The sequence below is a fragment of the Phacochoerus africanus genome, chromosome 2 (genome assembly GCF_016906955.1).
Source record: "Phacochoerus africanus isolate WHEZ1 chromosome 2, ROS_Pafr_v1, whole genome shotgun sequence".
Taxonomy (NCBI): Eukaryota; Metazoa; Chordata; class Mammalia; order Artiodactyla; family Suidae; genus Phacochoerus; species Phacochoerus africanus.
The window spans coordinates 182,670,950-182,698,790 of NC_062545.1; the positions used below are offsets into that span (position 1 = coordinate 182,670,950).

The following is a 27,841-nucleotide window of genomic DNA, read 5'->3' on the forward strand; positions in this document are numbered from 1 at the left end:
CTTCTGAATAGAAAAATCAAATATTTCTAAGCACTATGCACAAAACATGGACTCAAATGCAACACATTTAGTTTCCACAAAAATATATTTAATAAGCTTGTTATATAAAATCAAACATTTAACACTTTCAACATTTTATCAATAATTCAAACTTACTGGTATCTAAATCTGGGAGTGCTTTATATTTTGGAAGGTAACCTAAACGAAGAATTTATTTACATATTTACAACACATGTAAATATAACTAGAGCTATTTCAACAAGTGTTGAAATTCACAGAATTTTATAGGCTACATGTGCCATAAATTTGCCTGCAATCAAATGTACTATGCTAATTATGAACAATGTCTTAATAACTACTAAACCAAAAGGGAAAAAATGAGGGGGAAATACTGGGGTTTTAAAGTTGTGTGACAAACTCTTACAAGATAAAAGATCTGTAAATCAATTTAATGACCAAGATTTCTTAATGAATCCCTGATTGTCATTTTTGGCAGCTCAACCCAGTCCATCAGGATGGCAACGTGCTATGCTGTTGGGAACCCTCCAATGTCTCATCAGAATCACATTACTAAATGCCATAAGAGCCCTGGCCCAAAGTAAGGAAGTTATATTAGGAACTGTGACTGCTGTACACACCTTCCCACACAGGCTTGGGCCTTATGCCTAAATTAATTCCTGAAAGATTACAGGTCCTTCACCCTTCAGACCAAAAAATACTTTTTCAACATGTTTTAAAAGGGTTCTTTACATTTGGGGGCAGAGGAACTTCATTATATACAAAAATTTATCACCCAAATCCCATTTTATGTTTTGAACTATACAATGGTAATATTTAAACCATCCAATTCCAGACAATATTCCACATGAAAGCAGTAGACATCTTTTTTTAAATACTGCATAGGTTATCTCTCTGCTTTTTTTTTCTTTCTCTGCCTTTTCTAGGGCCGCTCCCTCAGCATATGGAGTTTCCCAGGCTAGGAGTCTAATTGGAGCTGTAGCCACTAGCCTACACCACAGCCACAGCAACGTGGGATCCGAGCTGCGTCTGCGACCTACACCACAGCTCATGGCAACACCGGATCCTTAATCCACTGAGCAAGGCCAGGGATCGAACCTAAAACCTCATGGTTCCTACTCAGATTCGTTAACCCCTGCGCCACAATGGGAACTCCCTCTCTGCTTTTTAAAGAAAGGTACTGCTACTATAAGAGTTTACTGACTGATAATTTCCTACTTAATATCTGGTTAAATGACATTTCTTGCTACATTTGTTGCCATCAAGAATATTCAAAGCAGTTTCCAAATATACAGCATTTAGAAGTGTTTGCCAGGTTGGCTCTTAAAATGATAAACTCACTTTTTTCTTAATAAAAGAATATTTTTAATAACAAAATATATGTAAAATTAGATTTATGAAGTCCAAAAAAGTAAGCTGCCTTTTTAACCAAAGTACTTGTTTGCAGTTTTTCATTTGTGAAAAGATTTTAAAGCCCTTAAATTTTATTTATAAAAATTAACTTAAAAATTCTTGCCATGTTGCTGGGCATACCACTGTTGTCTCTGCTTGCGATTTTCCAACTCTGTGAGAAGAGCCTGTCTGTAGGCTTCATACATTTTAACAATCTGTTCCAGTTCTTTCATGAAAAGCAACTTCAGCATTCCCTGGTATGTATCCAGGTCAGCCAGCTGGAAGAGTTCCCACTTGAGAATGTGGTCATATCTGTTTTAAAACACAATCAAACATATTCACAATGTATTCATAAATATGTATTTATAGTAGTAAACTGGTCTGTTTTATAAATATCAATTTTACTAAAACTAAATATATCATAAACCTTAAAATAACTGAGTTATTAACTGCTAGTTAAATAGACTATTTTTTAGGGAAAGGAGAAAACTGCTAATATTACTTCATTTCAATTGAAGTTAAAAAATACCCATTTCTATTCATCTTAAATGTCAGTTATTCTAATATTAACACTAGACAATGAACACAGATTTCAAACCACTGTGGTTCTATAATTTCTAAAGAACACATTCCACTCTATACATAAGCTCATCCAAAGTTAACTGTCAGGAACTTAAGAATACTTTAGACAACACTGCTCTTGTAAAGAACAATACACAAAAACGGGCAAGATCATTTGTGTCATTAGTGTTGAGACCTGCTGTTCACTACAGGAAACAAGGAGCTAAACAGAGAAAGGAAAAGGAATTATCATTTGTGGGCTACATTTTCCTGAGGTTGAGTATACAGTATTATAAACTGAACAGAACAACACAAGCAGAAAGGAAAGAATAAGCTCTTTACAAAATGAGAGAACAGACAAACTACACAATGTGGGATGGACTCACCTAAGATTATATTTATATACATTTCCAAAGTCCTTCTTCAGTGGTAAGCTGAGATGGAAGTATGCAACAGACTACTAAAGCAGTAATTTTCACTTTGGAATGAAAGGGGTCTGAGGACAGGACTCTAATCCAGTCTTCTCACTTTATACATGAAACCTAGAGAAGCTATATACATCTCTCTTGCAAAACTGTTTAGTGACTAAAAGATTAGAAAGAGAACTATGGACCAAGATGCATCGGAGTAATAGTTCTGATGTTAATACCTACCAAGACTAGAGAAAGAACTTGACCTACAGCAAGGCATATATTTATAGAATATTAAAGTTATACTTCTCAAATCATATTGCAGAATGGACATAACAGGAAGACCTTCAATTGTAAATTCTAGTAAATTTATTCTTAGTAATTATTGACAAGATTTCCTACCTGATTGATGATCCTTTGATGGGGAACTCATTTACCATCTTATTCCCAAAGGAACATCTAACATTTTTTAAAAATGGACAAAGTAAACAAATACAGAGCAGCCGGTATGAGGCACATACTGTGCTTGGCGTGCTGCCATACCTCTCTGTACAACTTGGGTATGTGTACTAGGAATATCAGAAGCACAAAACACAAGATCAAAAAGTAAACATATTTTGTTGGATACCAAATTTACTAATTACTTAATGAGCACTGAAAATTTACTAATAGAAATATCTCTTTAGTGAGAAACTCCAACTACTTGCCGACATAAATTGGAGAACTAGCATGAGAAATACTCAATGAGCCCCTGTGAAAAAAGTTTTAAGATGTTTCCTAGAACTTCTGCCATTCATGTACCTTAAGATTTCACTTACTTGTTTGAAACAAATTCGTAATTCCTAACAAAAACCTTCATCTTTCTAAGTCTGAACTACATTAACTAAGGAGCATTTCAGCAGTGTCCACAGATTCAAGATGCTTAAATTTATGCCAGGTGAACTCTAAAAATGTTAAAGCTCATTTATTGCCTATGTACTTTCTAGCAAGGAGGAAAAAAAAAAAAGAGAATTAATAGGGTAATCTTGGTAAATACTGTGCTTATTCCCAATCATAGCATTTAGCATCAAGAATAGGATTCTGAGTAGAAGCAACAAAATTAGGATAATTAGTGAAAATACTTTGGGAAGAAGAAAAAGCACTTTAAGGAAAAGCATAAATGAGCAAAGTATGCAATGTGCCAATTTCCATTCCAAATTCTTGTCCCTGCTGTTTCTATGCAGTTACTTCCCTTCTGCCTATGCCTGCTTTTATTTTTTTAGAAAAGTATGTAATTCCCATTCTTCATAAGCCAAATGATCTGCTTCAGTTTACCTTTTAGCCACTATGCTCTAAATACACAGGTAAATCATTCAGAAAATAGGCTGTAAACTACTCCAATATCCTTCCTTTTCTTATAGCATCTCTTTTGCTGTTTTTTTCTTAGGGCAGTATTCTATCCAAACAGTACTTATAAATAACATATATATATATATATATATTTTTTTTTTTTTTTCAAACAACAATTGCTGTAATGCTACCAAAAAAACCCATGTGCACACTCCAGTGGATGCTGCCCTCAGGAGCCAAAAGCTGCTGTTCCCAGCCTTGGTTATTATAGTGTAGCCCCAGTTCCCTGTGCCTGTCTTATGTAACAGTGTACCCACTCCTTTCCTCCTACACCCAGAAATGAGTCAACAGTCATACAGCAGGAACACCAAGTCACAGGAATAAAATAAGGGTCTGTGCCACAATGCTGTTGGGTGTGTGTGTATGTGTGTGAAGAATAATGGAAAGTAAACATGTCCCTAATGGTCTTTTTCCTGTTAATGATTAAATCTTATAAATTTACCCTGTAGTTCAACTAGAATTACAGTTATATGATACATGACAGGCTTCTGTGAACAAATTTAGAAGCATAACTAAAATTAATAAAAATTTAGAACATTATCTGTTCTAAAGGTACATGTGCAAAAATTACTTTGCTAAATTATTGCTAAAGACAAAATTAAGGCATTTTTAGGAAATAAGATGTCAACTGTTTAACAAAAGGAAGAAACAAGCTAATTTTTGGCTAAAACCTCTTTTTGATTAAGTAACTGATTCTCCATTATCTACTTCAAAGAACAGTTCACCTTTTGTTGACAAGACAATAGTAACCATTTCCATCCTCTTCAGAGATAAAAATTTAGGATCAACTAAAAGGTAACAGGTCTCTAGACCTCTTGTTTTAAGCAGTAAAGTACATACTCTCTTTTCTTACCGGCCAATTTTTGGAAAGTTCTGATCTATTTGGGAAAAAAAACCCAAAAAAACAAAAAAAAAAACAAGTTGATAGTTTCCTAAAGTTTTATAACTAGCTCATAGAACCTGAGTTGAAAGGGATTATAATCTTTGAGAGTTATTTTTTCTCATAAGAAGCAAAGAATCCCATTTTAGTACTATTTTTTCCCCAAAAAGGAAAAGCTTTCTATGTTATTTCTTTCTACAATGGCTATAGAGTAGCAATAACATAAAGTAGAAAGAATAACCCTCCTCAATCTTATCAACTTCCAGAAGTGACAAATGTTTAACAGACACACATTCCTCCAGACTTAAGGAAATATATGAATATATTATATATGACTTAGGATCAGCATATGAACAAGAGCTATGTACAGTACAAGGTCAAGTGGTATCATGATTGAAAGAAGAGGGGAGAAAGGAAAAAAAGTCCATCTGGTATGATTCCTCATCCTATTCCTATACTATATGGATATTATCAGATAAAGACGCTTCTGTAGGTTAGCTCAGACACCAAACTATGCTTAATTTCTGTGGATAAATATGTACATAATTTCAAGTAAACTAAAGCCAAACTGCTGACAAGCTCTGTTCACACCTTGCAGGATAATATTTATAATTAAAACGTTAAAAAATACACTGACAAGGCCTAAATTTGACTTAAGGGAAAAAAAATCCTAATGCTTTCAGATCAGAGTCCTCAAATACCATCTTGTCTTTCCGCACCAGGCCACAGAGATCAATAGCTCTGAGCTTATAGCACCAGGCCACAGAGATCAATAGCTGTGAGTTTATAAACTGAGAAAGAAGATCGGGGGAAGTGTAAGGGAATGTTTATGTTGGCCAATAATTAACAAATATTTCATAGTAAATGACCAATAACTTTATGATATTTAATTATTTTATTCTAAGTTCACTGTACAACCATCTTTCTAAAATTCTTCTGTGGGCTATTTTATGCTGATAATTTTGGTTTTTGAAATATAAAAGGAGTACTGAGAATAAACGTACAAAACATCACCTTATATAGTTGTTAACAGTACTGTACATGTAATTATTATGTGTAAAATACAAAGTGCCAGGAATTTGATACTCAGTAAATGGTAATTAGTATTAAGAAAGTAGTAATGACAAAAATTAAGAGTATGAAGAGTATGAACTTTGAAGTTAAAGGTTTAAAATCCACCACTTAACAGTTGTGTGATCTTAGAAGAAACAAAGTTTTTTTCAACTATAAAACAGCTATTTACTTTTAAACCCCTTTTTGGTTGCACCCATAGCTATGACCTATGCCACAGCTGTGGCAACACCAGCCACACCGACCCCACTGAGCTGGGCTGGGGATCACACCCACCCCTCAGCAGCAACCCAGGCCACTGCAGAGACAACGCTGGATCTGAAACCTGCTGCACCACAGTGAGGACTCCCAAAAACCCCCTTTTCTGAAATCACAGCACTCTGTATATACCATTGACACTAATCCTTATCACATTGGGTTATTAATCTGAGTAGCTACTTCTGCTTTCCCAGAAGAGAAGCTCTTTGAGGCAAATATTTCATTTATTCATGAATACATTCTAAGAACAGTGCCTATTATGGCACCCAACAAATATCCTCAATGAGCTTAGCAAACTCGGAGCCATCTATAAAAACTAGCTCATGTATTTTCCTCTTTTAGTGCAGCTTTCCTTGCTCACTCACTATAATAATAAGAAACCATAACTAAGGGGCTTACCCAAGTCACCCACTATGCCCATTTGCTTTAAAATGCATGATTGCTTTTAAGCCTCACCAGGAGTAAGGTAGGTAAGGTAACTAAGATTACCCGCTATGTTTCAGTAGAGGAAAAACACTGAGAACTAAGTTCAGTAACTTGCCCAAGGTCATTCACTAAGTAGGTGATGGAAACAGAAATCACGCTTTCCTTCCAACCAGTTTCCCTCGCAAGCAATATTAACCACTATTCTGTACCTTCACCCCTAATAATAATAATCATTTACTAAGCTTTCTCAATGTTCAAGACACTGTTATACATGTTTCAGATGCATTGTTTTATTGAGTACTTAATAGGCTTAAGAATAGGTACTATTTACTATCTCCAGTTTATAGAAGACAAAACTAAGTTAAGCACCCTGTCCAGGGTAACAATGTGTCAGTGAACACAGAACATCTCAGAACTTTAGCCACCATGCACAGTATTTCCTCAACACCCTTGTGTCCTTAAGTTCTGCTCTTTTTCACATGTGCATCTAGGACTTCTCTGGGTCCCTCCTTTTATCACAAGAGATTGTATCACTAATTTACAAGTTATTCTACCCCTATGAGAATGTAAGCCTTTTACTGAATCCATGTAATAGCACAAGTTGGCACACAAAGAAAGTGAAGATTCAATAAAAGTTTGTAAAACTTCTGTTTCTAATCAGTAACTTTTCAACTTTACAAACTCTGATAGACTTTCTTCAAATAAAATATCATTTAAAAGCCCAGTATTATTAAGAGAAAAAACATGGTGCTACACAGGTAAAACAGCCCAGAGACTCCATTCAGCTCTCCATTCACTTTTCAACAAAAATTTGTGCTATAAATTCACTTACTTCACAGGGGCTCGAGCATAAACCTGAAGCCAGTCAGGAATTTCTGCAGCATGATACGGATTTGCAGGTACCAGAAGGGACTGATTTCTTTCAGTTTGCTGTGGCTGGTATGTAACAGGAGGAGGTTGATCATATCGAGGTACGCTAAGAATAAAGAACATTCATTAGGATAAAGGCCCTCAGTGAAACAAGAAATAGTAATAAGTGTTTTTCAATATGCCTCTTGCCCCAAATTCTACCACCTAAAAAACATAAAAATCTTGGCTTTTTAAAAAAAGGGAAGTAAAATCCACCTTCTCTTGGAAAATTGTAGGTCATTAATGATGGATATAAAACTAAACTAAATCTTAACATATTTTTAAGAGATTTCTCTGGTTGGTATTTATTCTTTTCAAGGGCAACTTCAAAAAAGGCCATAAAAAAAGTCAGAGCTAAGTTATAACCTTTAGACAGAGGCTTAAAACTAGAATCATAAATTTTAGTAACAGTAGTAATTAGCTGTAAATTTATATTGGAAGTCTTGATAATTTTTCTCAAAATAAAAACGGATATTTTCTTCCTCCTTTAGGCTGAAAAGGGGGTTTGGAATAGGTACTATAGCAGGAGTGAGTACTGTGCTTGAAATGCCCACATTAGCTGTACTATTTTTTTCTGCTTTTAATAACTTTAAGAAAGCATATGGGAATTAGAATTGTTCAGAACCTGTTTTAAATCAGAGACTTAAAAAAGCCAACTCTTTTAACTAGTTCTAACAGGTCTGTGTATGTTGGGGAGGAAAGAGAGAACAGCAAGGTGGGCTGGGGGCTGTTATAAACGGGAAAATCTTAAGGAAAGCACTGGGCCACTTGAAGGTTAAAGACTGAATTGTGGGAGACCAAAAATGGCCTATCCTTAACTTGGATACTAAGTTGGAAATTGCCTCCAAACATAAAGATTTATGTGTATATCAGAAAAGGTCATTTGATAACTAAACTAGGACAAAGTAAGTGCTGGGTTAGACTGTGGTTAACAATTTAAAGATCAATGTGCAAATGGCACTGAATTTTATCTTCATTTCTTTTTTCATAGATAGGTACAAAGTGAAATATCCCTTGATGTCACAAATGGAAGGTGGGAAAGAACTAAGGCTTTGAAGTCAGATACCCCCTGAGGGGGGGCGGTGTTGGGTTGGGGCAGTTAATCTCAGTTTGGCCACTTATAGGTTGTATGAACGTAGGCAAAATTGCTTCACTTCTCTTATCCTCAGCCTCCTTATTTGTAAAACTGGAGCTAAGCAGTGAATGACCTAATATATGTCAAGAGTTCTGTATACTGACTGGCATAATATAGATAGTTAAATGGCTACTAATTAATTCTACTTGAGCCTAAGACATTTATTCTCTCTTTAAAGTTTAAAGTTGATTTGCGGAGAGACACAAATTAAATTATTGTGAAAATTCTTCATAAACTATAAAAATTCCGTAATAAAATTAATGACGGTAAACAGAAAACTAAGTTCCATATACTCTCAAATCTGGTTATAAGGAACAGAAAGCCTCTGCCACCTAGTGATAGCAAACTGTAACCACATGTTTTTGTTTTTGTTTTTTCCTGCATTTCTATCATTTACTCATTCAACAAACATCTACCTATGTGTGTCTCTATATTGGGTGCTGGGGACACAGCAGGAATAAGTGGGACTTATCCATGCCCTTCGGTGGGGACTGTGACCAGGTGGGAGTGAAGCTACAAATTACTCACATGTCACAGGCCTGAAAATGGAAGCCAGGGAAAGTGCAGTTTGCCTGCAATGGTAAAAAGAATAGGCAAAGGGGCCTGAGCTTAACACAGGCAGAGAAGTTGACTTGGTTCTTTTGAAGGGATGACAACTTCAGTTGTTTAATAAATATTGACTGAGTGCCACTAAATGGAATCCCTGAAAAAAATGCTTTTCAAAGTTGAATTAATAAATCCAAATTTGTAAAACTGTTAAAACAATACAGCAATGATAAAGCTTAGTTTTCTGGATGATAATATGAAAATTTATTTTCATAATGATATTAATGGTTCTAAAAAACACAAACGCTTGCTCTAACCAAGTATCTATATTATGCTAGATATACTAAGCAACACCTATCAAAATGCTGATGATATTCCACCCATTTTTAATTTTATGGCTCAGTTCTTGAGAGCTCAAATATAGTTAACTAGAAATGTTGCAATTTCCGTACTAGACTTTCTATATACTTTGAAGTCCAATGTGTACATGTATAACACACTTCAATTCGGCTTAGTCATATTTCAAGTGCTCAATAGCCATATATGACAACTGGCTAAAGAATTCATAGGGGTAGAAGTTTGGCCATAAAAGAGATCTACTGATAAGGCCAACATCATCAAAACAGCCCAAAGGATCATTGGCTGCATTTATCAAACAGATCTGAGATGTTCTGTGCATTTCCAATTTTTGCTTTCTTGCCTGGCAAACAGCAAGACACTGTAATTCAAAACATATATTCTGGCACATTATAAGGCAGGTCTGTATTTTTTTATAAAAATTTAAATGTAAGGAGATAGATGTTTTATTTACTTACTTCAATTTCCAGGTATCTTTAACAAAAAGCAGAATCTGATCACAAGAATGTAGATCTTGTTTTTGAGGCTATTTAAAAAGTTTTTAACTATTAAAGTAATTCACTACTAAATATAAGTCCAGAGAAAAATCTCATAAACTTTGAAAAACATAGTTTTCAAATTAAACTTCAGGATGCCTTTCTCTTTGATGAAAATATGAATTTACAGCTTAACATTATACAATCTCAAAACAAAGAGATAAAATAAAGTTGATATTTTACCTAGGAGCACAGGGATGCCTATATTGAGCCTTTTTATTTGTGTGATCTACATAATAGGTTCCAAATTCTGATGACTCAACTCGCTCCCATCCTGGAGGAAGTCCTTCTCGCTCAAGAGGATGGCTCCAATGAGTTGTATTTGTGTTGTGATCTATATAATATTTCCTCCCTCTCATTGTCCAGTCCACAGACCAGCCAGGAGGAAGGGGTAAATCTTCAGAACCATGGTTTGTTAAATTTCCTAAAGATGTAGCAGCAATTCTCCCAATACCTGAAAAGAAAGAAAAAGAGAATAGAACAATTATTCATAGCTAAAAAAAATGACATATGAGAAACACTTACAAAATTAACTATCTCAATCATACCCTTCTGTTAAAAGCCATGATTTTACATTAATAAATTTTTCATAAAACTAGCCAGTATTCCTATTATTTAATTACAAAAGGGAGGAACCAGACTTCCTCTTTGAAATTAGGCTTTTTTGGTTGATGCTTCCATCACCAGGTTATACAAATGTTTAACTACTAACAAAGCTTCTTAAGTATGTATACTGCTAAAGGAAAAGTGAAGAAAAAAAAATTTCACCTTATTCAAGATTTAAGATGTGACATTTCATCTGAAACAGCAAAAATAAACTTGTAAAACTATTCCTAGTTTGTAATTTCTTAAAAATAACTTGGCTGTACCATAATAAATTCATCAAGGTAGCACACTATAAGGTCAACATACAAAAATCAACTAAATACCTACATAATAACAAATGGAAACAAATTATAACAGCTCCAAAAAATCAAATGTTTACATACCAATCTAACCAAAAAATTGCAGGATCTGTATGCTTACAACACAAAACACTGATGAAAGAAATAAAAGAAGATAAGTGTGGCCAAGATGGTGGATTAGACAGACCCTGCACTTGCCTCCTCCCACAGGAGCATCAAAATTATAACTATTTACAGAGCAACTACTAATGAAAAAAGACCAGAATCTAGCAGAAAAGTCTACAACTAAAAATATAAAGAAGGAACCACAATGAGGTGAGTAGGAAAGGTGGAAACACAGTATATAGTTAAGACCCTTACCCCTATGTGGGCAATCCACAAAGAGAAGAATAATTAAAATTGCAGATGTTGTCCCCAAGGAGCAAGAGGACCTAGCCCCACACTGGGCTCCCCAGCCCAGGGATCCTGCACCAGGAAGACAAGTCTCCAGAACTTTTGGCTTTGAAGGCCAGCAGGGCTTACTTTCAGGAGAGTCAAAAGGCTGTCTGAAAGAAAAACTCCACTCTTAAAGGGTACACACAAAATCTCATACACTTTGGGACCCAGGGCAGAAGCAGTAATTTGAAAGGAACCTGGGTCAGACCAACCACAGAGAGCCTCCTGGAGAGGCAGGAAACCGGAGCTGACGTTGGGGACACAGATCCTTGTGGGAGATATTTCAGGAGTTTGTTCTACCACAAAGATACTGGTGCCAGCAAGAGCCATTCTGGAATCCTTCCTCTAGCTTTTTGGCACCAGGACCTTGCCATGCCCACCAACCTATGGTCACCAGTATGGGACACATCAGGCTAAGGCAAGCAATGAATCCAGCTGGGGCAAAGCCCCACCTACCAGCAGGCCAGCTGCCTGAAAACCCCAAGACCACAGCCACCCTAGAACACGGTCCTTCCACAAGACGAGGACCAATACTGCACACCGGTGCACTAGCCCTAGCCCTGGAATCCCCAAGGCACTGCAGCTAGACACCTCGGGACCCACTTCACCCATGAGTGGGGCTGGCACTGGCTCTGGGACTACCCTCGCCCACCAGTGGGCAGGCACCAGCCTCAGGAACTCCTGGGCCCTGGACCTATGTACCAGCAAGCTGGCAAACCAACTTTATGACCCACATGGCCCTGCAGAGACCCCAGAACCCAACTCCACCCACCAATGAGCTGGCACTAGCTCCTGGATCCCCTGGGCCCTAGCCCCATCCACCACTGGACAGATACCAGCGCTAGGATCACTGTAGCCGGCTAAGTCAGGACCCACTAGCAGGATGGAATCAGCCACAAGACCCCATAGTCCCTGGCACCATCAACCTGCAGGCCAAAAACAGATGTGGGACATCTCAAGCTACAGAGCCAGCTATCCTGGGATCCAGTCCCATCAACCAGTGGACCAACACAAGCTTTGGGAACACCCTGGACTCTGCCAACAGTGGACCAACACAGCTCTGGGACACCCTGGACTCTCCAGTGTCAGGAACTAGCCCTGACCACCTGCAGGCCAACACGAGTTCCAGGACTCCAAAGGGCCCTGTAGCCAGAGACCCTGGGACATGGCTCTGCCCAACAGAGAACCATGCAGGAAGGTTAAAACATAAAAGTAAAATCGCTTATATCCACAATAAGAAGCTAAGGGATACACAAGACCAAAAGATGTTAAATATGATGTCAAAAACAGTAAACGTGGTGGGGAGGGGTCAAATGCAGTGTTACTAAAATTCATTTGAACTTGAGTTCACCAGCTTGACATAATCATATATATAAACACATATATCTATATAAATCTGTAATAAATATACATGCAAAAAAAGAAATCCTAGTCATCATAAGAGCAAAAGAAGAAGGAACAAAAAGAACTACAACACAACCCCGAAAAATTTAACAAAATAGGAACAAGTACATATATCAGAAATTATTATAGGGGTTACTGCTGTGGAGCAGTGGGTTAAGGATCCAGTAATGTCTCTGAGGAGGTGTGGGTGCTATCCCTGGCCCAGCACAGTGAGTTAAGGATTCGGTATTGCTCAGTGTCAACCTGGCCTGAGAACTTCCATATGCTGTGAGTGCGGCTGAAAAAGAAAAAAGAAAATCACTATAAATGTAAATGGACTAAATACTCCAACCAAAAGACACAGAGTAGCTGAATGGATACCAACAAAGATACCATGTATATTGATGCCATTATACATGTTGCCTACAAGAGACTCACTTCAGATCTTTTCCAACCACCATGCGATGAGACTACAAATAAAGTAGAAAGAAAAAACAGCAAAAAACAAGTATAGGCTAAACAACACACTAATAAACAACCAATGGATCACTGAAGAAATTTTTTTTTAATTTTTAAAATATCTGAAGACAAATGAAAATGAAAACACAATGATCCAATATTTATGCTTTGCAGTAAAAGCAGTTCTAAATGGAAGTTTACACCAATACAAGCCTACCTCAAGAAACAAGAAAAATCTCAAATAAACAAACTAAACTTACACCTAAGGGAACTTGAAAAAGAATAAAACCCAAAGTTAGTAGAAGAAAAGAAATCATAAAGATATGAACGAAGAAATAAATGAAATAAAGATGAAAACAGCAATAAGAAAGATCACTGAAACTAATAGCTGGTTCTTTGAAAAGGTAAGCAAAACTGATAAACCTTTAGCCAGATTCACCAAGAAAAAAAGAGCCCACATCAGTAAAATCAGAAATGAAAAAGGGAAAGTTACAACAAATAGCAGAGAAACACAAAGGATCATAAAAGATTAATATGAATAATTATATGCCAATAAAATAGACAACCTAAAGGAAATGTACAAATTCTGAAAAAAAGTATAATCTCCCAACACTGAATTAAGAAAAAATAGAAGATATGACCAGGCCGATTACCAGTAATGAAACTGAATCAATAATAAAAACACTCCCAAAAAACAAAAGTCCAGGACCAGAAGCTACACAGGTGAATTTTACCAAACATTTAGAGTAAACATCTACCCTTCTCAAACTATTCCAAAAAACTGAAGATGAAGGAACACTTGTGAACTCACCTACAATATCAGCATCACCCAGAAAAGAAAACCAAAGACATCACAAAAAAATTACAGACCAATCACTGATGAATACAGATGCAAAAATCCTAACAAAGTAATAGCAAACCCAATCCAACCACATAGTAAAAGGATCATATACTATGATCAAGTGAGATTCATCCCAGGGATGCAAGGATTCTTCAAAATCTGCAAATTAATGTAATATACCACATTAACCAAATGAGGAATAAAAATCATATAATCTCAATAAGATGCAGAAATAAATTTCCCACAAAATTCCATATCCATTTATGATAAAAACTCAGCAAAGTAGGTATAGAGGGAAAATAGCTCAACAGCAACAACAACAAAAAAAAGCCATTTACAACAAACCTACAGACAACCTAACATTACACAGTGAAAAGCTGAAAGCCAACCTATTAAATTCAGGAACAAGGCAAGGATGCCCACTCTCCTTTCTCCCCAATTCTATATAACAGAGTACTGGAGCCCTAAACACAGCAATGAGACAAGAAAAAGAAATAAAAGGTATCCAAATTGGAAGTTTTTAAAGATAAAACTGTCACTCTTTGCAGATGATGTAACATTTTATATAAAGAACCCTAAAGTCTCCATACAAAAACTATTAGCACTAATAAATGAGTTTAGCAAGATAGGATATAAGATTAAAATATACAGAAATCTGTTGCATTTCTATACACTAATAATGAAGTATGAGAAAGAGAATGAATAAAAGCAACCCCATTTAAAATCACATCCAAAAAAAAAAAAATCCCAAGGAGGTGAAAGATCTACATGCTGAAAATTATAAAACACTGCAGAAGAGTCAAAGAAATGGAAAGATACTACATATTCTTATATTGGAAGAATTAATATTTTTAAAATGGCCATATTACCCAAAGAAATCTCTAGATTTCATGCAACCCCTATCAAAATACCCATGACACTTTTCATAGAACTAGTATAATCCTAAAATTTATATGGAACCCAGACCTGCCAAAGCAACCTTGAGAAAAAAGAATAAAGGTGGAGATATAATCCTCTAAGACTTCAGACTATAAAACAAAGGGTACAGTAATCAAAACAGCATGGTATTGGCACAAAGAGAGACATATTTATCAATGGCAGAGTAGAGAGCCCAGAAATAAACCCACACACCTGTGGTCAATTAACCTACAACAGAAGAGGCAAGAATATACAACGGAGAAGAGATGATCTCTTTCAACAAGCAGCATTGGGAAAGCTGGACAGCTACATGTAAAACAATGAAATCAAAACATTCCCTCATACCATATACAAAAATAAACGCAAAATGGTTTAAAGAACTAAATTTAAGACATGACACCACAAAACTCCTAGAAGATGACATAGGCAAAATATTCTTTGACATAAATTGCAGCAATATGTTCTTAGATCAGTCTCCCAAGGCAAAAAATAAAATAAAAATAAAAGCAGGAATAAATAAATGCGACCTAATCAAACTTAAAAGTTTTTGCACAGCAAAGGAAACTATCAATAAAATGAAAAGACAACATACAGATTTGAAAAAAAAAGATTTGCAAACAATGCAATTGACAAGGGGTTAATATCCAAAATATACAAACAGTTCATACAACTCAGTATCAAAAAAAAAACCAATAAAAAAAATGGACAGAGGAGTTCCCATCATGGCTCAGTGGCTAATGAACCTGACTAGCATCCATGAGGACACAGGTTCAATCCCTGGCATTGCTCAGTGGGTTAGGGATTCGGCGTTGCCGTGAGCTGTGATGTGGGTCGCAGACGTAGCTCAGATCCTGCATTGCTGTGGCTGTGGCATAGGCCAGCAGCTACAGCTCTAATTCAACCCCTAGCCTGGGAACCTCCATATGGTTCAGGTGCGGCCCTAAAAAAGGACACACACAACAAATGGACAGAAAACATAAATAGACATTTTTCCCAAAGAAGACATCCAGGTGGCTAAAAGGCACATGAAAAGATGCTCAACACTGCTAATTTTAAGAAAAATGTAAATCAAAACCACCATGAAGCACCACCTCACACAGGTCAGAATGGCCATCATCATAAATCTACAAATAATAAATGCTGGAGAGTGTATGGAGAAAAGGGAACCCTCCTACACTGTTGATGGGAGTGTAAAATGAAATTAAATATTCTGCTACTGCCATAAATAAAAAGGGAAAAAAGAATTAGCAAGCAATTCCTTGAAGGAAGACCGCAAAGAAAAGCAAGAACCCCAAAAAATAGATATAAAGACAACAGAGATAATAGCTGTGCTCAGGAGAGTAATAAAAATGAAGACAAAAACTGGAAGAACAAACATGCAGAGTTTTTTATGGTGGAAAAACCTGGCAAACTTAGCCAAGTGCTGAAGGTTAACATCATCAACAATGCCCTATAGAGATCATGTATCTTCTTTATATGATACCATGAAGAGACTTCATGTCTATGGTATTCTTTTCATAAACAAATAAGCCCATTCAAATCACGAGAAAAACATCAGACAAAATCCAAATTGAGGGACAGTCTACAAAATATCTGACAAATATTCCTCACAACTGTCAAGGTCATGAAGAACAAGACTAACAAATTGTCATACACCAAAGAACACTAATGACACATGACAACTAAATGCAATGTGGTACTCTGTATTGTATCCTGTAACACAAAATGAACATAAATGAAAAAAAAAATGGAGAAATTCCAATAAATCTTGGTTTTCAATTTTTTTTAAAAAAATCCTTGAGTTCATATACTAAAAATAAAAACTCACTGGTTACCTCTGGAGGTGGCAAGGGTACCAATTCACTCTGAAAAATGGTCAGTAAAGGAAAAATTCTAGCATTTAACCTGTATTATATGAACAGCAATCAAATAATTGATAAAAGAAAGCTCTTCATTATAGAATTCCAACTAATAAATAAACAAAAAAATTAAGAGTATCAATATTAGCAGCACCTAATGTAATACTGATCTAGGCAATAATCATTAATGGTTTCCAAACCAAAAGGTGAAAAGCTGCTGGAGAACATCATGATAGATGAACTGGAATGACATCTGATTCCATGATCAATTTTAATATCACAAAAAGAGAAACCAGTCATTATGTGTCTCTTGAACTGACGCAACAGAATGTACATAACACCACCTATGGTTTTTTTTGGAATAAAAAAATGCAAAAAGAAAACAAAATCACTCTTACTCAATACTCCTTGGGAAGAAAGGCGTATTATATATCTCTAAACATATGGTGACTAGAGAACAAAACAAAGCTAACAAGCCTTTTTGGTGAAATTAACCTTGGCTTCTGTCACCTGCAATTGAACATTTATTTGTTAATTGTTCAGTACTCACAGAGAAAATATTTAAATAGAAAAGAAATAAGTCAATGTATTAAAAATACGCACATAGCAAATAACTAAAATCACAATGCATAGGCAAGCAATGGCTTTATACTTTCTCATACTTCCATCACTAAAAATGTTGTAGTACCAGCCACAACCAAAGATAGTAATTGTTTATTTTTTATTTTTTATTTTTTTTGTCTTTTTTGCTATTTCTTGGGCCGCTCCCGCGGCATATGGAGGTTCCCAGGCTAGGGATCAAATCAGAGCTGGAGCCACCGGCCTACGCCAGAGCCACAGCAACGCGGGATCCGAGCCGCGTCTGCAACCTACACCACAGCTCACGGCAACGCCGGATCGTTAACCCACTGAGCAAGGGCAGGGACCAAACCTGCAACCTCATGGTTCCTAGTTGGATTCGTTAACCACTGCGCCACGATGGGAACTCCGATAGTAATTGTTTAAAAGAATTACAGTCAGTGTATTAAAAGTGAGTTATTGATAAGAACTACAAAATTTTGCCTCAAAAGAGGTCCCCCTAGAGAAACAGATTTCCAAATGCAGCACTGAAAACAAAAAACTATTATAGTATTTAAAACCATACAAGCTAGGGAGTATTAAAGTTTATGATAATATCATTTTATCTGCTTAGAAAATCCAAATTTCCATATACTGAACTTGCCTAAATCTAGAAACACATGTAACTTTACATTTAATCAATAGTAGACATCAAACACCAGATTTTAAACCAGGATAAACTTGAAATTCATATTTAGAGGAAACACAAAGACTTCTCTGTAAAATCTCATGTCCAGGAACTAAACTCTGACAAACTGATAAGGGGCGCCATGAAATCCACAAAGTTCCAGATAGGCTCATCAGCTTTATCAATGTCATGTGAAATCATGATTTGTAACCTTTTTAGAGCTATCTAGAAGCAGTTTCATTTCATGACAAACTCCACCTGTACTTTCTGAAACTGTCATGTGCACTAAGTTTTTTTCAAACTATTATTTTGGACAATTCTATAAAACTTAATCAGAGATGAATGTACAGTACAAAAAGACTGGAAACAACTGATCTAAAACAAAAAACATTATCAGAAAGTCTAGCAGACTGAAAAAAAAAAGCTCTATCAAGCTCTAACACACTAGACCTCCACTCTTAAATTATGCTACAAAGTTGAAACTTTAATAACCAAACATTCCAAATCTGGAAAAAAACAAGGAAAAAGCACATAACACTCCTACAAAGAACATAAGTACTAACAATTATGAGTGTCTATTCTGTCCACGGCCCTTTCCATATTTCATACTCAATCAGCTTTGTGAGGTGGTATCATTACCAATTTACAGATGAGTAAACAAAGAGTTCCTTCTGTGACACAGTGGGTTAAGAATCCGACTGCAGCAGCCTTGGTCACTGTAGAGGTGAGATTTCAATTCTTGGCCCAGTACAGTGGGTTAAAGGATCCAGCACTGCCACAGCTGAGGTGTAGGTCACAGCTGAGGCTTGGAATGGATCCCTGGCCTGGAATTCCATATGCCACAGGTGCAGCCATTAATAAAAATAAAAAATACAAAAAAAGTTATTCTAGGAGTTTCCACAGTGGTGCAGCAGAAATGAATCCGACTAGGAACCATGAGGTTGCAGGTTCGACCCCTGCCCTCGCTCAGTGGGTTAAGGATCAGGTGTTGCTGTGGCTGTGGTGTAGGCCAGCAGCTGTAGCTCTGATTAGACCCCTAGTCTGGGAACCTCCATATGCCGCAGGTGCGGCCCTAAAAAGACAAAAAAGTTATTCTACCAAAAGCCACACAGATGGTGTAAGACCACGTTACAAATTTATTACCTACCACGTAATCTTACCAGAAAAGGTCAAGTGTAATTCTTTAAAGAAAAATACGATTGCCACTAATAACAAGAGATCTATAAATTCTGAACTCAATAAGAAAACTGAGAACTTATTTCTGAGCTACAAGGAAAAATACAGTTTTCCATAATTTCAGTTAGTCCCAGAAAAGAATGAGTGGAATTTATAAACTTTAAATTAACTCCAATTTGAGAATTAACTGCAAAGCACCTTCCACTTAAATTAAAACATTAATAAGCTAAATACCTGATTTCGCAAAGACACAGATGAAAGTATTACTTTGTCTTTCTGCTAAGCTTTCACTAGATATGCTTCCGAAGAACTAACGTTATAAAACTGGGCAGGTATCTACAAGGTCCACCCTTACAGACAACTCAAAAATTCTGGTTTACCAATGCTTTAGTGGCTACAGAAAGTACAATGGAATATGGAACTCAAATAAAGGCTACAAGCTCCAGGGTAATACTAAACATGTTTAGTGTCCATGTTATAATTAAGATGCTGACAAAAAGATATAAGGATTAAACAAAGCCAACTGCCTTCTTTCCTCCTCTTCAAAATAATAACAAAGTTGTGCCCCTAAGGATTAGTAACACTCAAAAAAAAAATTCTGGTTAATTACATTTTTTTTTCAAATTATAGCTGACTTAGAATGTTGTGCTAATTTCTGTTGTACAGCAGAGTGACTCAGTCATACATATATACATACACACACACACACATTCTTTCTTTAAAAATACCGTTTCCATCACGGTCTATCCTAGGAGATTGGATATAGGTCCCCAGCAGGACTTTATTGTCTACCCATTTTAAATGTAATAGTTTGCACCTACTAACCCCAAATTTCCAGTCCATCCCACTCCCTCCCCCTCCCCCTTGGCAACCACAGATCTGTTCTCCTGGTTAACTAAATATTCATGCATTTCCTGGAGTAAACACAACTCCAGTATTTTTTTGTAGAGCCTAGAACTTTCGATTTTTATAACTTGATTTCTTTAGCCATCTTTAAAAATAAAAATTAAAAGTTTGTTACTTGAAATTGCACAAAACTAAATTACTTAGGTGCAAAACAAAGGAATTCAATCTGCCTTTAGTATTCCAACTAAAGACTTCCTTCCTGCTAACAGAATTCCTTCCTTTGGCACATACAGTAAGTGCCTCACTGGTATGTAGGCCAAAATGTTAAAGGTCAAATTTCACAGCTAAATGTAGAACTTGCTAGGCCCTAAAATCCTTTAAGATATTATACAACTTGTTTTTTTGGTACTTCTGCTAAAATAGTAAGATGAAATTAACCCTTGAGACAAGGTGTTTCCTAAAAGCCTAAGTGACAACTCACTGACAGGCTCTACTACTCTCAAGTCATCACAAAACTATTTTCTTCCACACCTTTTTTGATGCTTATTACATTAGTAACAGCAATCAAAATTTAAACCTTGTGAAAATAAATGTGTCCTCAGCACATCCTCATTCTCCCACAAACTTACCTTCTTTCCATTCATTCATGTTCCTTAACTCTTTACAGCATAAATCTTGAAAATTTAATAAGTTTCAAGTCTTTTCAAGATGAATTTAAGAAACTTCCAGCTATTTTCTCATATTCAGAGTTTTCCCTCCTGGAAATAATAGCTGTTAGGCTTTTCTGTTTAGTTAATAATTGGTTTTTAATCCTCCCCTGCCACTTAGGAGCCTCCTAGAAAAAAGTATTTTTTTTTTTCTGAAAGGCATTAATCTTATTGCCCTGATATAAACTAACGTTAAGTGAAATTTCTCAAACATGTATAACTGCCATAATAAAAGCAAGTGTTTTTTAAAATGATACTCTTGAATTTGTAAAAGTATCCAATTAACTTATGTTTTATTTACTTCTAAAACATGATTGGAGAGGGAGTTCCCATCAGGGCTCAGTGGTTAACGAATCCAGCTAGGAACCATGAGGTTGTGGGTTCGATCCCTGGCCTCGCTCAGTTGGGTTAAGTATGCTCAGTTGGGTTAAGTATCCGGCGTTGCTGTGAGCTGTGGTGTAGGTTGCAGACGAGGCTCGGATCTCATGTTGCTGTGGCTCTGGCGTAGGCCAGCGACTACAGCTTCGATTGGACCCCTAGCCTGGGAACCTCCATATGCCCCCGGTTCAGCCCTAGAAAAGGCAAAAAGACAAAAAATAAAACATGATTGGAGAAAGTTATTTTTTTAAAGTCTGTCATTAGGAGTTCTTGCTGGGTTAAGGATCCGACTGCAATGGCTTGGGATGCTATGGAAGCTCGAGTTTGATCCTTGGCCTGGTGCAGCGGGTTAAGAATCCAGTGTTGCCAGAGCTGAGGCATAAGTCACAGCTGTGGCTCAGATTAAATCCTTGGCCCGGTGGATTCCATATGGCACAGGTATGGCAAAAATAAAATAAAATAAAATAAAGCCTGTTATTTAAATTATAAAAGCTATGTCAGGAATTTCCGTTGTGGCTCAGCAATAATGAACCCAACTAGTATCTATGAGGATGCAGGTTCCGTCCCTGGCCTTGATCAGCAGGTTAAGGATCAAGCCTCAGCTGTAGTTGTGGTGTAGACCTGTAGCCTGGGAACTTCTATATGCTATGGATATGGCCCTAAAAAGACAAAAACAAAAAAAACTACATCAAACTGCATTAGCAGGGTTCTAAGAGAGGATCAGTAGAAATTTAGTTTTTACAATATTTCCTCAATGATATTTTGTGAATCAGGATTTTTTTTTTGCCTTTTTCTTATAGCCGTACCCATGGTATATGGAGGTTTCCAGGCTAGGGGTCCAATTGGAGCCGTAGCCGCCGGCCTACACCACAGCCACAGCCACGCAGGATCCGAGGCATGTCTTCAAGCTACACCACAGCTCATGGCAACGCCGGATCCTTAACCCACTGAGAGAGGCCAGGGATCGAACAGTTGTCTTCATGAATGCTAGTCGGATTCATTAACTGCTGAGCCACAATGGGAATTCCAACAAATCAGGATTTTAACACAAGATTTTATCTTGGTGTCATTAAATCTGCATACTTCAGGTATAAAAGTGTCATAAGCTATCAGTGATGTTTGGAATATAAACAATTGGTATTAATGGCAAACACTGTTATAAGCTATTATTCCCACTACTCTTCAGCTACCAAAATTGTCTTAAGACTCCAAACTTGAAATCTGTGGATACATTCACTTACTCAACCATTTGTTTTTAGAGTACCTCCTATATAGCCAGGTGCTTTGGTAATCCTATCTGACTCTTCTCTTTCTCTCATCCCTCAATCCCCATTAGTGGTCAAGGCCCATTAATGCAGATGTGTCTCACTTCCCCCCTTTCCAAACATCCCCAGCCTGATAGGTCATTTAAAATATTACCCATCAAATGTGCACTGAATGGATGATCACTGAAAGTACTCATAAATAGTGTATAACAGTAAGAAACTCATTCATATAAAAAGGCAGGGATATGAAACTGGACAGACTATAATCACAGTTTTAAAAAGAATGCCATGGAAAAAGATGAAAGAAATAACTAAATACAAAGAATCTTCTTGTTAAAGTATATAAAAATGAACTTGCGTGTGTGTGTGTGTGTGTGTGTGTGTGTGTGTGTGTGTGTGTGTCTTTTTGCCTTTTCTAGGGCTGCTCTCGAGGCATATGGAGGTTCCCAGGCTAGGGGTCGAATGGGAGCTGTAGCTGCCAGCCTATGCCACAGCCACAGCATTGCAGGATCTGAGCCGTGTCTGCAACCTACACCACAGCTCACAGCAACACCGGATCCTCAACCCACTGAGCAAGGCCAGGGATCAAACCTGCAACCTCATGGTTCCTAGTCAGATTCATTAACCACTGAGCCACAAGGGGAACTCCCAAAATGAACTTTATTTTTAAAACTTACTATTCTGATTGGAAAACAAATTATTTCAGTTTAAAAATACATGATTACTAGAAACAGCCAAAATACACAATAAAGTATCCAACTATCTAATCCTTTAACCTAGAAGTTCTTTAAAAACAAAAAAGGCACGCACCTATTCTCATGACAGTACTTCTATATGCCTCTAGACTTTTTATGTCATATATTCATAGACTTCTTGATGAATCTCTTCTCTTCAATGTCCCAATGAGACTTGAATGTCAGCTTTCACAAAATAAGCTACTCTTGCCAACTACTCCATACTTTTAATTTTCAAAACTTCAGTGATTTACTTTCTCCCAAACCCATAATTAGGTCTCATTTTTCCTTCAAAAGTATCATAGATTTGCACTTTCCTCTCCACTGCAGTCCTCTTTTCTCTAGCAATCTATCTTAACTGGTAAGCTAATCTTGAAATAGTCCTTTCATAAAATGAACATCTTGTCCTTTTGAAATCTTCAATGGTCTCTGCTTGACTCAAATTTAAATCCTACAACCTCTTGCTGCACCACTAATCTCCATTCCACCTTACAACTTATTTCTCCAAACTCTGCAGAAGTGCACAACTCCTTTGATTTATATCATCTCTGCTCTTTTCACTGGCCTATTCCTAATTTTCTAACTAAAATGTTCTTCCCATGTCCCCTGTCATTCTAAAGTCTAAGCTAAAAGCAAAAGCAAAGTTCAGGGCCAACCTCTTCCACAAACCATTCTCCAAGTATTCTAGCCTACCCCGATCTCTTTCTCTTCTGACTCTTTACTGCACTTAACAGTCAATACCACAAAGTTTAATGACTACCTGTTCTTTGATCATCTTGAATATATTAGTTTCGTCCTCCCAAATAGGTCCCAGAAGGCAGATACTACCAAGAGGGTCAGGGAAAACGCTAGACACATAAATGACTACTACGAAAACAGTTCTGTTAAAAGAAACAGTGCCAGTTCTAGCTAAGTAATGATGTAGTTGCCCATGGTGTCACCCATCATGCCCAATTCTTCCTATTTGCCTTTCTTTTCCCAGGTTGAGGTCCAGTTTCTCTGAAATCCTAACCTTCCCATTTTACCAAATCTAAACCTAGACGCAGTCCAACTATAGACATTAAAATCTCTAGGTTTTCCAGCTTCAAAATGTTAACAGTCTACATAGCCTTTAGATACGTACCAAGCTTTTATAAAATAAGGTAATTAAATGGGTTAATAGACATGAAATTCCTTCCCTCAGTTTAGATTAATAATTATTTGCAAAATGACTTAGCAAACTGGCAAAAAGTAGAAGTAGTTCTTTAGGAGTATCTGTTGCCTTCCCAAGAAAATCCAGAAAAGAACATCTTTTTAATGAGGTGTTAATAAATCAAACTAATGTAGTATTTATAATTTTAAGTTACCTGAAGCATGCCTCCCCTGATTTTGTGGCACTCTTTGGAAGAGATCATGGTTGTAGTCATAATATCTATAGTCTTCATGTGTGCGATCTCCAAGCTGGCGCCTCCTCTGACCATCAAAATAATTATCGGAATAATAATATCGGGAACCAGAGTCTCCATTTTCAACAGCAAAATTAACTTCTGTTAAAAATGACTGAGAAGAGCCATATTCCCTAGGGACATCTGCTAGACTCCTGGCAAGATAAGAAGGTGCAGATAATCTGTTGCTTTCTCTTCTCATTATTTCATGAGGTGTTCTTTGAACTGGAGTTCTAAGGAAACTCTGGTTTCTTGAAACTATTCCATCTCCAGAAGCTGAAAAGGCATTAGAGCTGGAATCTGGAAGACAGATATCAGTTCGTCTTGGAATTGTGGGACCGTGCCGGATGAATGAAGGCATGAGATCTATGACAAAACAAAGGGTAAAAGGACCAATAAGTAATGCACTTTTCAGAAGTTGTTCATTTACATGTATCACCCCAAAATGAAAAACTTCAACAGATTTAAGAAAACATAATTAAAAATTTTAGGACAGTATTTGGGTATTTTAAAATTGAGGCTGGAGTTCCCACGTAACTCAGAGGGTTAAGGATCCAACGGTGGCTCTGGTTACAGCTGTGACACAAGTTCAGTCCCTGGCCAGGGAATGTGCACGTCATGAGCGTGGCCAAAAATAAAATTTGAGCTGACATCTTTCCACTCAAATGAATTTATAATTTGTATGAATGTGTTATGTGTAAGCTCTGCCAGAATCAAATGTATTTTGCATCTTACCATACATAACATGATGAAATGTCCATAAGTTTAACTATTAAATATGTTATTAATGAAATACTCATGAAATGTATAAAAACAGTAAACAATCTAACAAATGGATACACAGTTACCAGCATAAGTTAACATTTTAGTGTGTTTTGTTGATTTTTCTTCATTTTCAAAATTCCTCAAATCCTTCAAGCAAACACAATTTAGAAAAAAGAAAACAGAACAATTTATAATTCTATTCGCAAACACATAAAAGTGATTTCCTTTAAAAAGATTTTAAAATGATTAACCTGGCCTTCCTACTTGTCGAATTGTGTAGCAGTAGTACATAAAAAGCTGTAATCAAAAAGTAGTAATCAAAAGCTGGAAAAGCTAACAATTTAGCTACAAAAATTAAAAAATAAAAAGATCTCATTTCAAAAAGGCACACAAATGTTGAATCTGTTCAAGAAAATGCCAAGACTGAAACTACGGCTCCTTTAAGAACAATTATAATTCAAAACAGAAGATAACAGAAGAACAATGGCTTTAAGGATACAGTACTTCTGAATACAGAATTTAATAGCTTAGGCATTCCCGGTTAGAAAGCAAATACCTTTAAAACAAGAAGAAAACTGGATTTGGTGACCGTTTTATAAGTTCATTAAGTAAACTATCAGAGAACACTCACATTAATAAGCAACAGAAGCTAACTCTAGACAAAAATTAATATCAGAATAAACAAGGCTCAACATTTGATAAAACCAAAATATAAAATACTCTATCAAGTTATTTACTTAAAAGGCAAATATATCTCATTATTTCAAGTAATGTTCCATAAACTTTATTTGCAGCAAACTGCATGCTATCATTAACTCAGCCAAAATACTAATATGTAACTGAAAAACTGATTAAAAAAAAAAGGTTTAAAAATCAAGTTTCACGTTACTGATGTACCCATCTGATATGCTCTGTTTTATAAGAAAGCACTGCAAACACATGGATAAATCTGCAAATCTGATGTGGTTATAACGGAAAAACATGCTCTCCACCCCTTTCTGTGTGATCTTGGGCAAGTATTACTAGGAATCCCTATGAAAAGCTTTCTCAATTACAATATGAGGTAATGCTTAAGTCACAAGGTTAGGAGCCTCCCAGAAGAAAACTTACACAAAGGGCTCAGCCTGTAGAATGAGCACCAAGAAATTAGCTCCTTATCTCACAGATGTTGTGAACACACGAAAATTAAAAATTCAATAGATTCAGCTGGAAAATTACAATCAAATACTTAAAGTGAAGAGAAGAAAAGTGCCAGGGTAGGGTGGGAGAAAAGTGCATTCTATTAGAGTTTAAAAAAAAAAAAAGTTTTTGGTAACTTCCTGTAAAATATGAAATTATTTTGAGTACTTTGCCTTTTTGGATTCTCGGCGGCGGGGGAGCTGGTATTTGAAGCAATTCTCACGAATACAGCCAAATACATATTTTGGCTCCTCTTCGCTAAGATCTACGATTGATGAGGCTTTAGGTAGCGGCTACAATAGCAATGATCACCTTTCATCTCCTTAAGTCTGCACCCAACAGCTGGGCTAAGGAATTCTACCCGAGAGTTCGCCCAACTTGCAGAACGGGCTAGTGACATCCGCAATGTTTGCAAACATACAGCAAATCTCGACGTAACTAGAAGAAGAAAAAGTGTGCCCCAGTCTAATCACTTTAATTCCTATAAGCCTAGGGGATCAGCAATTTAAGTGTTTCCCAAAGAGCCTCTTTCTTCCAGTTAATCAAAACCAACAACACTGCCGAAAATAGACAGAGAAGTCTGTGGTTATTTGGGGGGGAGGGGGTCGGAGGTGGACGAATATAAGTTTCTTACTCTTCATCAGCTTTCATACAACCAACACCACTTTAAGCACAAGAAAATTTTAAAAACGAGTATTTCACAGATACTAAGGAGGAAAAGAAGCCGCGGAGAGAGGCGGCAGGCACTCCGCCCGGGTCCCCGTGGGCACCCCGGCCAGGTGTGGGCGCGCCCCGCCCGACACTCACTCCGCAGCAGAGGCGACGTCTCCTTCTTCACGTACTTCCCCTGCACCTCGGCCGGCTTGGACACTTCATTTTTGGTTTTCTTTCGGGACAGCATCCTTGTCCACAAGGCCTCAGGCCACGCCAAGAAGCCTCCCTAAGGCTCCGCGCCCGGCGCCGGGATTCCCCGCCGCCACCTCCGTCGGCGCCGCCGCCTCCTTCCCTCCGGAGCAGCCGCCGTCGCCTCCGCCTCCGCCTCCTCCGCCTCCTCTCTGCAGCCCCGGGTCGCCCACAGGTACTGCCGCATGTTCGGGGCGCTACGCGCGCCGACCGCCGCTCAGTCGCTTCTCAGTTCCTTCCCGGAAGTCTGCCCGCTCCCCGACGCTGCCCGAGTACTCCGAGAGGAGAGGCCAGGGACGCCCGGCCAGGGCCATGGTCCGCCGCGGGCCGACTAGTAACCGCTACGGCTGCCGCCGCCGCCGCCGCCGCCTACGTCCTGTAAACTTTCCCCGCGGCCGCTGGGAATTCTGGGAAACTCGACGCGGCGAGAGCGCCGCTGCCCTACCCCCACTCCAGCTCCTGGGAGCGGTGGCGCTACAGAACCGCTGGCCGAACTCTCCGCTAGCGGGCCGGCCCTGGAGCTGCAGCCA

At 37.4% G+C, this 27,841-nt stretch overlaps 2 protein-coding genes across 2 annotated transcripts in view; one reads left to right on the top strand and one right to left on the bottom strand.

The window, feature by feature from the left end:
* Positions 1-5,951, top strand: part of ATL1 (atlastin GTPase 1) — a 96,258-nt gene extending 90,307 nt beyond the window's left edge. The window contains exon 14 of the mRNA XM_047767297.1: positions 5,924-5,951. The gene's annotated coding sequence lies outside the window, so the exon portion shown is untranslated. The remainder of the gene's footprint in view (positions 1-5,923) is intronic.
* On the bottom strand, positions 67-27,710 carry SAV1 (salvador family WW domain containing protein 1). Its single transcript, XM_047767299.1, has 5 exons — positions 27,216-27,710; positions 24,387-24,830; positions 10,072-10,342; positions 7,238-7,381; positions 67-1,722 (listed from the first exon to the last, which is right to left on the bottom strand). Exons 1-5 carry the CDS (start codon positions 27,307-27,309, stop codon positions 1,521-1,523), a joined length of 1,155 nt encoding a protein of 384 aa, XP_047623255.1. The 5' UTR covers positions 27,310-27,710; the 3' UTR covers positions 67-1,520.
* Positions 27,711-27,841: the final 131 nt, after the last annotated feature.